This window comes from Somniosus microcephalus, chromosome 3 (assembly GCF_052327205.1).
Source record: "Somniosus microcephalus isolate GS21.2 chromosome 3, FLI_Smic_1.0, whole genome shotgun sequence".
Taxonomy (NCBI): Eukaryota; Metazoa; Chordata; class Chondrichthyes; order Squaliformes; family Somniosidae; genus Somniosus; species Somniosus microcephalus.
The window spans coordinates 91,801,220-91,816,729 of record NC_140989.1 but is presented as its reverse complement, the minus strand read 5'-3'; the positions used below and the strand labels follow the sequence as shown (position 1 = coordinate 91,816,729).

At 42.8% G+C, this 15,510-nt stretch overlaps 1 protein-coding gene and 1 pseudogene across 2 annotated transcripts in view; one reads left to right on the top strand and one right to left on the bottom strand.

Moving 5' to 3' along the window:
• erlec1 (endoplasmic reticulum lectin 1) overlaps positions 1-15,510 on the bottom strand; it is a 53,228-nt gene that overhangs the window by 21,702 nt on the left and 16,016 nt on the right. For both annotated transcript variants that reach the window (XM_085981332.1, XM_085981331.1), the window contains exons 7-8: positions 11,160-11,383; positions 5,983-6,121 (exon numbers count right to left, since the gene is read on the bottom strand). In XM_085981332.1, the coding sequence (XP_085837458.1) occupies positions 5,983-6,121; positions 11,160-11,383 (363 nt within the window). The remainder of the gene's footprint in view (positions 1-5,982; positions 6,122-11,159; positions 11,384-15,510) is intronic.
• LOC147121202 (syncytin-2-like) lies at positions 935-5,592 on the top strand (annotated as a pseudogene).

Sequence of the window (15,510 nt, the reverse complement as noted above, 5' to 3'; positions counted from 1 at the left end):
ATGCACTTCCTCACAGCCTGCGGAAAATATCAGGGCATCAGGGAGAATTTCTACCAAAAATTCTCACAAATATGCCCTGATTTCAGAAATCTGAATGACAACCAAAAACTCCCATTCCTACTGGGAGAGGAGAGAAGCTGTATAACACTGGCGGCACACTATGTTACAGCTTGCCATGAACAGAGGGACAACCAGTAAACTAAGAAAAGAATATATATAAACAATGCGAATGTATATTTATACACTCAGGGATATACCTGTTTATACACTGTATGAATAGAACTGCGTTTATGTGCTAAACCATAAATGTATTTTGATGCTTTGGCAACATAAGATGTAACTTATCATGCCAATAAAGCGATTTGAATTGTGAATTGTGAGAGAGAGAGATTGGGAGTGTGAGAGAGAGAGAGATTGGGAGTGTGAGAGAGAGAGATTGGGAATGTGTGAGAGAGAGAGATTGGGAGTGTGAGAGAGAGAGAGAGATTGGGAGTGTGAGAGAGAGAGATTGGGAGTGTGAGAGAGAGAGAGATTGGGAGTGTGAGAGAGAGAGAGATTGGGAGTGTGAGAGAGAGAGATTGGGAGTGTGAGAGAGAGAGATTGGGAGTGTGAGAGAGAGAGATTGGGAGTGTGAGAGAGAGAGATTGGGAGTGTGAGAGAGAGAGAGAGAGAGAGATTGGGAGTGTGAGAGAGAGAGAGAGAGATTGGGAGTGTGAGAGAGAGAGAGAGAGATTGGGAGTGTGAGAGAGAGAGATTGGGAGTGTGAGAGAGAGATTGGGAGTGTGAGAGAGAGAGACTGGGAGTGTGAGAGAGAGAGACTGGGAGTGAGAGAGAGAGAGGCTGGGAGTGAGAGAGAGAGATTGGGAATGTGAGAGAGAGAGAGATTGGGAGTGTCAGAGAGAGAGATTGGGAGTGTGTGAGAGAGATTGGGAGTGTGAGAGAGAGAGAGAGAGAGAGATTGGGAGAGAGAGAGAGAGAGATTGGGAGTGTGAGAGAGAGAGAGAGATTGGGAGTGTGAGAGAGAGAGAGAGAGAGAGATTGGGAGAGAGAGAGAGAGAGATTGGGAGTGTGAGAGAGAGAGAGAGATTGGGAGTGTGAGAGAGAGAGACTGGGGAGAGAGAGAGAATGGGGAGATAGAGAGAGAGAGAGATTGGGAGTGAGAGAGAGAATGGGGAGATAGAGAGAGAGATTGGGAGTGTGAGAGAGAGAGACTGGGGAGAGAGAGAGAGAGAATGGGGAGATAGAGAGAGAGAGATTGGGAGTGAGAGGGAGAGATTGGACGACTCGATGGTGGGTTATCGGCACAGGTAGCGGAGATAGTAGCTTTAACAAAGGCGTTGGAATTGGCAAAGGGGAAAACAGCCAATATATATATATATACACACAGATAGCAGATACGCCTTCGGAGTAGTACACGATTATATGACCGCTTGGGGGAGAAGGGAGTTTCTGACAGCTGGGGGGGGATTCCATCAAACATGAGGAACGGATAAAGGCTCTCTTGGAAGCCACAGAGGCTCCCTTACAAGCAGCCGTGATAAAAATAAAAGCACACCAGAAGGTGGAAAGCCCAGAGCAAAAAGGGAATCAGGCTGCAGATTTAGCAGCAAGACAAGCCCTTGAACAAGAACTAGTTGAGGAGAGTGTCAAGCGTCCAGGTAGAACACATAGACATCAGTGAGTTGCACAAAGATGCCTCTGAAGGAGAAAGACAAGAGTGGCATCGCGCAGGGGGCAGGCCAGATTCCGGGGGAATCTGGCGAAAGGTGGAAAGGTGGTGGCTCCGACATGTATCCGACAGATACTCCTGGAATTGCACCATGGGGATACCCACACAGGAAGGGGAGCAATGATTGAGTTATTAAGTAAAGAATGGTGGTGGCCGGGTTTGGGAAAGGACGCGGCAAAGTACTGTCAACAGTGCCTGAGGTGTGCACAGTATAACCCAGGGCGACCGATAAAGATAATTAGCCCACCAACCCCGACCACGGGGGCCATGGGAAAATATACAGATAGACTTCACGGGTCCACTTCTCACTTCCAGGGGACGAAAATATTGTTTGGTAATCATAGATCAATTCACCAGATGGGTTGAGGCGTTTGCGACTCGGGATTGTACAGCCACCACTGTAGTTAAAATCATGGCAGAAGAAGTAATTCCCAGATGGGGAGTGCCAGTACAGATCGATTCCGACCAAGGGACACATTTTACAGGAGCTGTAGTGAAAAAGATATGTGAATGGATGGGAATAAAACAAAAATTCCACATCCCCTATCATCCCCAAAGTTCCGGGATGGTGGAACGAATGAATCGAACGACGGGCTTATCCCCGTACAAATTAATGACGGGAAGGGCAATGCGGCTTCCCCATGGAATAATAACTGGTGGGGAAGAGGTAGGCCCCCTCAAGGACAAAATCCGTAGATACATATTGGAATTAAGTGACCAGTTGAAAGAAATGAGGCAACAAACTCAGGATCGGCAGGAGGAAAAGGACAAAGATTTGGAGTTAACTGCGCTCCCGTACATTCCTCCGGCGGGGACTAAGGTAATGGTTAAAAATCTACCTGAGAAACCCGGATTTGCACCAAAATGCTCAGGGCCATACCAAATTCTAATTAGTGAGGATACGTGTGCTTGCATTGATATGAAGGGCATGGGACGATGGAAGCACTGGACGCAGTTGAAAGTCTATGACCCTTCATCAGCTTAGCAATGGCTACACCAGAACAGATACCCTTTACAGATAGCGAAGAATATATCAGGCAATACAAAGAATGGGAATGGATGATAGTACGAACATTGGTATGGATAATATGTATTATCCTAATGGGATACACCTTGGGGTGCATCCTGAAGTATGTATGGGAACAATCCCGCCGACCCCAACTAGCCCCAAGGCGGGAGGAAGTCCAAATGGTTATGTTCGAGGACTTAAGCTAATGATATTTTATCCATCCCCACAGGAGAATAGAATCTACAAGCAACAGACAGTTAGGGTTGGCGATATAGCCTTTGGGAAGTTGTTAACATAAAGTGATAAGAATTGTTCGGTGTCAATGCAAGCGTAATGCGTGCGTGATTTCCGGCTCTTGTTTAAAAAAAAAGGGGACAACTGTTGTAATAATGGAAAAAGGGATACTGCTGTTATGTGCGTGTGTAGTGGGTGCCTGCCTAATTGTTATGATGAGACAGGTCCCCGGACCAGAGAATGATAACAAGCGACGTAGAGAACTGAAGGTGAATACCTTTTTGTATATGTCCCACAAATATGCTACGGAAAACAATAAGGAAGGAGGTTGCTGGGTATGTACCCAAATCCCTATCCACTCTAAAGGAGGGATTCCTCTTAGACCTGTCCCACTTAATCTGTCAGAAGTAGTAGAGTGGTAAATATACCAGAATGGCACATGCCAATCCCCCAGGATGATAAGAGTTGCGTCTGTGGTAAAAGACGGAGAGAGGCATCCTCTACTTTGTCATTTTACCCCATATCCGCAGAGCCCTGGGAAGCGGGGGGATATTATCTGAATACCTTCGAAGGGTGGTACCAACCAGGGTACAACCGTTCCCAACAGCCTCCTTTCCTCACCCTCACCAAGGCCACAGGTATGGGAAGGCTACCGGGGACAATATGTTTAGTAAGGAATTTGACTGGGGGAATATTCGTAGGCACTAGTCGGTGCGCGTATAATTTTACAGTAACTGGTACTGCTGACGGGTTTCCCCTTTATACGTCCTCTCAGTATTATGGTTGTACACTGGAAGTCCCATACGCCAATCAGACAGGTACTTTCAACTACTCCCTGGTATCTGCAGGGTTTGATATATTGATAAAACCACCTCGTACAATGGGACATACTTTATTTGTGGCCACAAGGCATACCCCTGGTTGCCACGGGGCTGGACAGGATCATGTTACCTGGCATATGTGGTGCCATACATTTATCACTTGCCCTCTCTAGCGAATCATTATCATTATCGATCCAAAAGAGCTATTACTGAAACAGAACGATTCTTCGTTATCCTATTCCCCGGGTATGGAACAGCCAGGGCAATAAAAGAAATTCGGCTTGTAGCCTCGATTCTTGAGGAAGTAGCCAATGATACGGCTGAGTCACTGAGTAAAATTAACACCGAGATGGTGGCAATACGCACAGTTGCCTTACAGAATAGAATGGCTCTAGATTATCTGCTAGCGGAGAAGGGTGGAACATGTGCCATGATAGGATCTGAGTGTTGCACATACATTCCTGACAGTTCAGAAAATATAACTAATTTGGTCGAACATATTCGGAAGGAGGTGGGAAAACTTAAGACAACCACCTGAATCGACTGTGGAATTGGACAACCGGGTGGTTGGGATCAATTGGACCCTCATTGTTACATGGATTGATGTTGGCCTTTGTTATAATAATCCTAATGTACTGTGCATTCTTAGCAATAAAATGTTGTTGTGCCCAATTGGCAAATGATGCTGTACCTGCCGCACCAGTCGGACAGGAGTATTGTAACGTTCGAGAGAGAGCTTTGTTTATTTAGGAGTACAAACAGTTAGATGGAAAATGCTTATGCGCAGGTAACGTTTGCATGAATATTTGTATAAGAAATGTCTTAGAGATAGAGTAGGGTTCAACCAGTGGTTATGGCATAAGGCACAAGAAGAAACAGATAAACAGATGAAGAAGGAAACACGAACAAAAGCAAAGGAGAAAATGGGTATCAAAGAGAAGGACATGTTATCGACACATCAGATAAGAATGAAGGATCAAAATGGACAATAGCCAATAATGGCATAAAGGAATCATCAAGAGTGTCATAAACAATTGTGATCGTTGTTGGATTTCGTAAACGGATAACAAGGAGCTGCGTGCCGCCATTTTTACCCTGGTACATTGGTTCCCAGAACAAATCAAGTTTTGATCAGGGACCAACAGGAGTGACTGTTAGGGTGAAAATTATATAGCTTAAAGCAGCAACATAGAGAGTTAAAGAATGAACTTGTAAATAAGAAACAATGGCACAAGACAAAACAAACTCAGCTTAAGACGGGGCAGGAATTAACTGTTTGTGTCTGCTCCCATTAAAACCATTGTGCTTGACATTATTGTTGAACAGTTATTGAATGTGGGAATCACTAAATATTTCACAATTATTCAGCGGTGCAGCCTTCTGCAAACTATTTGCTGGAAGCCCTTTGGATGTATTGATGAGTTACAGTAATTGGTAGCTGCAAAACTGCCCATTTTGTAATTAACCGCCCAAAGTTCTAGAAGGTTCCATATCATTCCTGTGAGGACAGGGGAGTTGTTGCTGAGGGAGCGTGATTGGTTGAAGACACCTGTGTGTAATATTTTGCTATAATGTATAAAAGAAGTTTCAATATCTTGTTGCTGGGGGAACGTGATTGGATGAGGACAAGAGAATTATTGCTGGGGGAACATAATTGGGTGAACACATTTGTGTGTAGTGTTTTGCCTGTATAAAAGAAGTTTTATATCACTAACGGTGAGAAGGTGACCACTAGACCGCGGGGTCTAAGGCTCTTCTCCCAGAACGTTCTGTTAATAAACTGTGTACTTTTACTTTCAGATAGACTCGAGTGAATCTATTTTTCACCAACAATCACCTAAACCAATTTTTAGATAATATAGAATCTGAAGATGTAATTACATCGGTAGTTACAGCTGGTCTTATGGAACAGATGCCAGTTTAAAAAAAAACCTTTAGCTGCTAGCTCATTTAAAAGAAGCAAATGTTTGATAGTAAATGGCCAAAAGAAACAAAGTACCATTTACCTTTTGCAGGTCATATGCTCAAATTTCATGAACTTATTTTTATAAACAAGGACTAAAATACAAAGCTTTTATATTTCCCAATCAAAACAAAACTAAGTTACGTGAAACATAGCCAGCGACTGAACAGGTATCCGTAGCTATTTGTGAGATTATTTAAAATTTCCATTTAGTATAGACAGTTACCTCGTGGGCTCTTTGGGTAGTGAAAGGTGGTTTCATCAGATCTTCTTGCTGTTTTTCTAACTGCTCAAGACTTTGAGGCCTTAATGGTGAGCCATGTACAGACTGGCAAAATATGTCATTAACTGGGGAGGATTTAAATCTATATAAAATAAAAACAAAGTTAACTCTCACATGTGGCATCAAATTATTAAGAGTACTATTACAAGAATGTGGTCAGAATATGTTGTATCCGTGTGTTAATGGAGACACGGAATGCAGGAGTTGGTTTAACAGGTGTTTACTGAACAAAGTCTGGAGGTGAACTAAAAGATACAAGACGCTATACAGGCTTATATACCCGGAGTGGTCACTACCGGTATTACAGTACACAGGGGCTCTTAAAGGTACATACACTACAATTCCTCCCCTTTTAGATAATTAGTACATAACATTTTAAGTAATCATTAATTAACATGTTTACAAGAACAATAATCTACACATTTGCTGCAGTTAATCAATTATAAGTCAGTCTCTCTGGAGGCTTCCTGACTCAGTCCGGATAACGCCTCGGTGGTGTAGTAGGTTCTTTTGGCAAGGTCGATTCGGCTTGAATGCCAGTGTCGGGTTCATCTGGTTCCAGTATCACCGGATCGGAGGTAGATACTATGGGTATCTCTGCTTCATCATTAGGCGTATAGAGTTGTGGTGTAGGTTGTCCCTTTTCGGATGACTCTATGATCTGGTCAGCATGGCGCCTTATTATGCTTTCACCAATGTCCACGGTATACATCAGCGGTCCTAGTCGTGTGCAAAAAGTTCCAGGCTGCCATTTCTCGGTACGGTAGTCCTGGGCCAAAACTTGTTGACCTATCTGGAAGGTTCTAGTTGGCCTTTCATTCATGCCTTGAAATTGCCGGTTCTCTACGTCCCTTCTGATGTTTGGCTTGATCAAATCCAGCCGGCATCTTAGTCTTCTATTGAAAAACATCATGGCGGGAGTTTGGGTTGTAACCACATGTGTTGCATTCCTGTACGCAAACAAGAAGTTATCTACCTTATGTAGTAGATTTATGTCTTCATTACCCATGGCCTTTATGGCCTTCTTGAAGGTCTGGACAAACCTTACAGCTAATCCATTGGTGGCGGGATGGTATGGGGCGGACGTGTAGTGCCTAACCCCATTGTTTAAGAACTTCCTGAATTCTTCGGACACAAATTGCGGTCCATTATCAGAACAGATCTGTTCAGGCAGCCCATTCCTGGCAAATATGGTCCTTAATACTGTGATGGTTTTTTCCGTGGTGGTGGAGGACATCTTTATTACCTCCGGCCACTTGGAGTGTGCATCAACCGCGATTAAGAACATTGAGTCCATAAATGGACCAGCAAAGTCGATATGTACCCTTTGCCATGGAGATGAGGGCCACTCCCATGGATGTAGAGGGGCTTGTGGTGGGGCGTTTTGGACCTTCTGGCATCCTAGACAGCTCTTGGTCATTTCTTCGATGTCTCCATCGATACCTGGCCACCACACAAACGCTCTGGCTAGGTTCTTCATTATCACTCCACCCAGATGCCCCTCGTGAAGCTCCTTTAGCACTTTATCCTGGAGTTTGGGTGGAATCACCACTCTGGATCCACACATCAAGGTTCCTCGGCACACTGACAGCTGTTCTCTTCTTTGCGAGAATGCTGGCAACAGTGGTTCGCCATGTGCTGGCCATCCCTTCACCGTTAAATCGTAGACTCGAGAGAGAGAGTCGGGTCATTTCTCGTTTCCTTTTCAATGGTAGAATTTGTTACTGGTAGACATTCTACTATGGTTGAGTGGAACATCTCCACTGGGTCCACTGTAGGTGCCTCTTCTACCGGTGGCAACGGTAGGCGCGATAAACCGTCAGCAGTCCCATGCTGTTTTGATCCTTTGTATTCTATGTCATATTGGTGTGCCCCTAGGAAAAGGGACCACCTCTGTAGCCTTTGCGCTGTCATAATGGGAACACCCTTTTTAGGGTTGAATATGGAGACGAGGGGTTGATGGTCAGTCAACAAGGTAAATTTTTGTCCGTGTAGGTAATGGTTGAATTTCTTCACTCCCCACACCAGGCTGTCGATCTGGGCATAGTTACGCTCAGCTGAGTTCAATGAGCGTGACGCAAAAGCTATCGGCCGCTCCGAGCCATCAGGGAATCTATGCGATAATACCGCTCCTACGCCGTAAGGGGATGCATCGCACGCCAGTCTGATTGGCAGTGATGGGTTGTAATGAGCCAACACTTCCTTGGACGTGATCAAGCCTTTGCATTTATGGAAGGCACGTTTACAGTCTTCGCTCCATTTCCAAATTACTCCCGTTTGTAGCAGGGCGTTAAGAGGGTGCAGAACAGTTGACAAGTTCGGTAAAAATTTATGATAGTAATTTATCAATCCCAGGAACGACCTTAATTGTGAGACATTTTCAGGTGCTGGGGCTTTTATGACCGCTTCAATTTTTTCAGGTGACTTATGCAACCCTTCTTCGTTAATTATATGGCCACAATATGATATTTTTTTCTGGAAAAATTCGCACTTGGAGCGATTTGCTCGTAGGCCCCGTTCTCTCAGCCTAGTGAGCACCTGCTCCAAATTGGCAAGGTGCTCGTTGTCGTTTTCTCCTATTACAAGGATGTCGTCTAGGTAGCATTGAGTCCCCGGAATCGCTTGCAGGACTTGCTCCATAGCTCTTTGCCAGATAGCTGGAGCTGATGCTACTCCGAAAACCAGTCGATTGTACTGGTACAGGCCTTTGTGGGTGTTTATCGTGAGATACTTTTTAGAGGCCTCCTCAACCTCCATCTGTAGATATGCCTGTGCCAAGTCAATTTTGGTGAAACGTTTCCCTCCGGATAGTGAGGCAAAAATATCTTCTATCCTTGGAAGAGGATACTGTATCGTGTGAAGGACCGGGTTTACAGTCACCTTGAAGTCCCCACAGATGCAAATTTTTCTCTGTTCTTCAGATTTATCATTATTCAACGTTTTCTTCATGACCGGGACGATGGGTGTTGCCCACTCGCTCCAATCTACCTTGGATAACACGCCTGCTTTTTCCAAATTCTCCAGCTCTGCCTCGACTGCTGGACGAATTGCGTATGGCACCGGCCTTGCCTTAAAAAACTTGGGAATTGCCGCATCTTCCACTTTTATTGAGGCGGTGACGCCTTGCAAGGTTCCTAGTTCCTGTTGAAACACTTCTTTGGCGTTAGCCAAGATGTCTTTCAATCGTTCAGGTATGACGTCATCATCATTTTTTTTCTTACTGGTCACCGTCAGTGCCTGAATGGAGTGCCAGTCTAAATGTATCTTCCTGATCCATTCACATCCCAACAACGGTGGACCACCATCTTACAGAACGTATAAATACAACTTCTGTATTTCCTTGCCGTTGTATACAACAGGCACCTTTATTTTCCCTCTGGGGTATACTTTCTGCCCCGTATATGTCTTCAAGATAATGGATGTGTCTTTCAAAGGTATATGCGGAAATAGCCGCTCGTAATCCCGTCGACTTATGACGGTCAGAGCTGATCCTGTATCTAGCTCCATTTTAATTGGGGACCCCGCTATCGTGAGGGTAACCCAAATGGTCTGGTAATCTTCTTTGGCAATTACATTATGTAATTTGAGACAGCTTAGTCTCTTGTTTCCGGAGTCACTATCGCTCTTCTGGTCTTCGGAGCTACTGCCCGTCATCATTTGTACCTTTCTGTCCCTTTCTTTATTGATTTTTTTTCTGTCAGTGGATTTTTTGTTTCCAGATCGGCATACACGTGCAATGTGTCCCATCTTTCCGCATTGCCTGCATGCTTTGTCCTTGAACCAGCAGTCCCTCTGGTCATGGGTGGATCTGCCGCAGCGATAACATCTCTCGAAACCCCGTGTCATTTCATGGGTGCCGAAGTCCTGTGGCTTTTGCTGTATCTCTGCAGCTCCTCTTGCTGCTGCTTCGTATGATACAGCCACACTGAAAGCCTTGTCCAGTGTCAAATCTTTCTCAGAAAGTAGCCTTTTCTGTGTTCCTTCACTTAAGAGACCGCAGACGAATTTGTCTCGTAGAGAATCTGCCAGTCCTGCCCCGAATTGGCAGTGCTTTGACAGCTTTCTTAATTCGGTGAGGTAATCAGCGTTACTTTCATTCTTGTGCTGATTCCTCCTGAAGAATTTGAATCGTTCCGCTATCAGCAGCTGTGTTGGGTTTAAGTGCTCCTGTAGGGTATCAACAATCTCCTTAAAATTCTTGTCCATCGGTTTGGCTGGAGTGATTAAGTTTCGTAACAGCCCGTATGTCCTTGCGCCCATCAGATTTAGAAGTACCGATGCCTTATCATCCTCTACTTCATTCGCTGTGCAATATACCTCCACTCTTTCCACGTGGTCCAATCCTCTATATCACTATCGAAAGCAGTAATATTGCCAGTCTTAGGCATCCTGAAAATCAAAAATGGCACCTCCCGCACTTCCCTGCCGAGAAAAAATGGCGCCTCCCGCGCTTTCCCGCCGCTGCTGACAACGTGGTTCTCCGCAGTTTTTTATTTACACAGATATTTTTAATAGTTGGAGACTCGTTCCCGCCGGACTCTCTGGGACTTTTCCCTCCCTCTGCTTGGTCCGAATGCCGACCTGCTTTGCAGAGCCGGCCGTCTCCCGAGTGCTCCACCCTCCGTCTCTGTTTGCCTCCGCCTTCCGACTCGCTGCTCGGCCCCGCTGCAGAGCCACCCGATCGAGCCCCAGCCCGCCGCCCAGGAAGGATTAATGCAGTACCTGCCATCAGCCCGGCTAGCTGGTGAAACCACAGTTTGTTTTTTTTTCTTCGACCTTCGTCTGAGGAATCGATCTCCTTGAGGTGCTGCCGAATTGCAGGTAAGTCCGTTTCCAATTCGTCGCCACTGTTGTATCCGTGTGTTAATGGAGACACGGAATGCAGGAGTTGGTTTAACAGGTGTTTACTGAACAAAGTCTGGAGGTGAACTAAAAGATACAAGACGCTATACAGGCTTATATACCCGAGTGGTCACTACTGGTATTACAGTACACAGGGGCTCTTAAAGGTACATACACTACAGAATAAATTATCTTTAAATTACTGACGCTATAATTATGTATCATTTCTATTGTGCAAAGAGGTTTTAAAGACTGCACAGTACAGTTGGCTATTTTACCTGTATTTAGGATGGCTGCACAATAGTGGTGTCAAGATTACTAATTCATATTCGCAGGTGGTGACTTCAGCAACTGAGAGAATCTCATGTTTGGCTTCAGGGTGGCAGACATACATTACAGTGGTGACTCTTGGTTTGTTCTGTTTTAAGCTGCAAGGTGTACCATTTCCCATTATTACTGGGTAATACGGAGTGATCTGTCCTTCTATGTTTTTGGTGTGAACCTTAAAATAAAATAATTGCCACTTTAGTACATTTCCTTTTCAACAGCTCTGAACAAGATTTATCTTTGGTTATTAATTATGAAAGAGGAAGCATTCACAACACAGAATACAGGAACATAATCACTGCATCTGAAATGTTACAGGCTCTTCTTCTCCATCATACTATATATAAAGAGGATAACCAATTTTCACCTTTTACACATTAGTTTTGGGAGGATGCAAGAAAACGTTAACGGGAGATTAAAAAAACAATAGTCCCTTGTATAAAATCGCAAACACAAATTTGAATTCTGAAATCTTTTAAAACTAACATCTGGTCCGAAAAGGAACTTTATCGAAAATGATTGTACAATCTACAGTTTAAAAAGTGAAAGCAAAAGCTTTGTATTCATTTATTATATTTAGTTTAATTCAGTAACTTAATTTAAATTATCTGATAAGAACATAAGAAATAGGAGCAGGAGTAGGCCGTACAGCCCATCGAGCCTGCTCTGCCATTCAATAAGATCATGGCTGAACTTTTACATCAACTCCATTATCCCGTCCTATCCCCATATTCCTTAATACCCTTGGTGCCCAAAAATCTATCGATCTCAATCTTGAATATACTCAACAACTGAGCACCCAGCGGCCTCTAGGGTAGTGAATTCCAAAGGTTCACAATCCTCCGAGTGAAATTTCTCCACATCTCAGTCCTAAATGGCCCACTCCTTATCCTGAGACCATACCCCCTAGTTCTAGACTCTCCAGCCAAGGGAAACAATCTCTCAGCATCTACCCTGTCAAGCTCTCTAAGAATTTTGTACGTTTCAATTGGATCACCTTTCATTCTTCTAAACTCCAAAGATAGGCCCATTCTACACAATCTTTCCTCATAGGATAGCCCTCTTAGCCCAGGAATCAATCTAGTAAACCTTTGTTGTACCCCTCCAGGGCAAGTATATCCTTCTTTAGGTAAGGAAACCAAAACTGTACACAGTACTCCAGGTGTGGTCTCACCATAGCTCTATATAATTGCAGCAAGACTTTATTATTCTTATACTCCAATTCCCTTGCAATAAATGCTAACATACCATTTGCCTTCCTAAGTGCTTGCATGTTAACTTTGTGATTCATATACAAGGACTCCCAAATCACTTTGAATACCAACATTTACCAGTCTCTTACCTTTATATATAAAAAAAAAAATTCTGCTTTTTCATTCTTCCTACCAAAGTGGATAATTTCACACTTCCCTCACATTATACTGCAACTGCCACTTTTCCAATCACTTCACCGGTCTATATCCCTTTGTGTCCTCCTCACAGCTCACTTTCCCACCTAGCTTTGCAAGTTCAGCAAACTTGGATATATTACATTGTAAATAGCTGAGGCCCAAGCATTTATCCTTGCGGCACTCCACTAGTTACACACTGCCATCTTGAAAATTACCCGTTTATTCCTACTCTGTTTTCTGTCCGTTTATCAATGCTCAATCCATGCCAATATATTACCCCCAGTCCCATGAAACCTAATCTTGTGTAGCACCTTATTAAATGGTTTTCTGAAAATCCAAATATACTACATCCACTGGGTTCTCCCTTACCTACCATGCTCGTTACAACCTCAGAAAACTAAGATTTGTCAAGCATGATTTCCCTTTCATAAAACCGTGTTGACTCTGCCTAATCATATGATGATTTTCCAAGTGCCCTATTACCACGTACTTAATAGATTCTAGCATTTTCCCTACTACTGATGTCAGGCTAACTGGCCTATAGTTCCCTGATTTCTCTCTCCCTCCTTTCTTGAACAGCAGGTTTACAATTTGCTACCTTCCAATCCATCGGGACCATTCTAGAATCGAGGGAATTCTGGAAGATTTAAACCAATGCATCCACTATCTCTGCAGCCATCTCCTAAAACCCTAGGGTGTAGGCCATAAGGTCATGGGGATTTGTCGGCTTTTATTCCATTAATTTCTTCAGTTGAGTTAGAAGATCAGCCATGATCTTACTGAATGGCGGAGCAGGCTCGAGGGGTCGAATGGCCTACTCCTGCTTCTTAAGTTCTTATGTACTTTTTCTTTACTAACATTGATTACATAAGTTCCTCACTTTCATTCGCCCCTTGGTTCCCCATAATTTCTGGTATGTTCTTTGTGTCTTCTACTGTGAAGACAGACACAAAATATTTGTTTAAAGTCTCTGCCATTTCCTTATTCCCCATTATAAATTCTCCTGTCTCTGCCTGTAATGGACCCACGTTTACTTTCACTAATCCATTCCTTTTAACATGGTTGTAAAAGCTCTTACAATCTGTTTTTATATATCTTGCTAATTTACTCTCATGTTCTATTTTCTCCCTCTATCTATTTCTTGGTCCTCCTTTGCTGATTTTAAAACCCTCTCAATCCTCAGGCTTACTACTCTTTTTGGCAACATTGTAAGCTTCTTCTTTTAATCTAATACTATATTTTAAAAATCTAATACTATCCCTAACTTCTCTAGTTACCATGGCTGTACCAGTTTTCCAGAGGAGTTTTTATTCCTTAAGAGAATGTATATTCATTGATAATTATGAATTATTTCTTTAAATGTTTGCCATTGCTTATCTACCATCATATCTTTTAATCTAATTTCCCAATCTACCTCAACCAACTCGCCCCTCATACCTCCGTAATTGGCTTTGTTTAAATTTAAGACCCTAGTTTCAGACTTAACCACATCACTTTCAAACTTAATATGAAATTCTATCATATGATCACTCTTCCCTAGAGAATCCTTTACTATAAGATTACTAATTAACCCTGTCTCATACACAATACTAAATCTAAGATAGCCTGTTCCTCGATATATTGTTCTAGAAAACTGTCTTGAATGCGTTCCATGAACTCGTCCTCCACGCTGCTTTTGCCAATTTGGTTTACCCAGTCTATGAAGATTAAAGTCTCCCACGATTATGGCATTACCCTTGTTACATGCTGCTCTAATTTCCTGATTTATACTCTGTCCAACGCTATGATTACAGTTAGGGGGTCTATAAACTACCCACCAGTGTTTTCTATCCTTTGTTGTTTTGTAGCTCCACCATACTAATTCAACATCCTGATTTTCTGGGCTAAGATCCTTTCTCCCTACTGCCTTTATCTCATCCTTTATCAGGGCTACCCTACCTCCTTTTCCATTTTGCCTATTGTTTTTTTTTAATTTTTTTTTATAAAAAAGTACCCTGGAATATTTAGTACCCAACCTTGGCCACCTTGCAACCACACCTCAGTAATGGCTACTAGATCAAACCCATTTATCTCTATTTGTGCCATTAATTCATCTATCTTATTATGAATGCTTCGTACATTCAGATATAGTGCCTTTAATTTTAACTTTTTACTATTTTTACCTGATGTGGCTAATGCCCTATTAGTTATTAAACTCTGCCCTTTCCTGACGCAATCTGCTTGATTTTACTGAAATCGTTACTCTGCTCTACAGCCTTGACTTTTCTCTTCAGACTTATAAATTTACCCTTATCTGAACCATCCCTCCTCATTAGTTTAAAGCCCCATCTACCACCCGAGTTATTCGATTCACCAGGACACTGCTCCGAGTCCGTCCCAACAGAACAGCTCCCTCTTTCCCCACTACTGGTGCCAGTGCCCCATGATGTGAACTTTTCAGCATGTAATTACCACTTTTCTACACTATTTACATTGCTTAATTCAATTCTTTAGTGCAAGAAATGATTTTGAATTATCCAGTAATTTGAGTTAAATGACGTGAATAACATAGCAAAGTGGGAATTTAGATTAATTAAAAAAGTAAAGTGAAATTATAAGTACGACCTACTCCCATTAAATCAGTCATTCTTTGCTCAAAAAAAGTGAATTATTCTGTAATTTATATTCAATGATTTATAAAACAAAAACCAAAAAAAAAATTGAATGAAGCAACTTCAAATTAAGAGTGACTACTCTGAAAAAGGTAAGCCGCTACAGTAATGCCACTTAAATGCACATTGTTTTAGGCAGCAAAAGATGTGCAAAAACCAGGCTGAAGATTTAATCAAACTTCTATTTTAATGGATTCCACATCAGTGAGTGGAAGTTTACAACAGCAAGTGAGCTGGTTGTATTTTATCTTGTTAATACT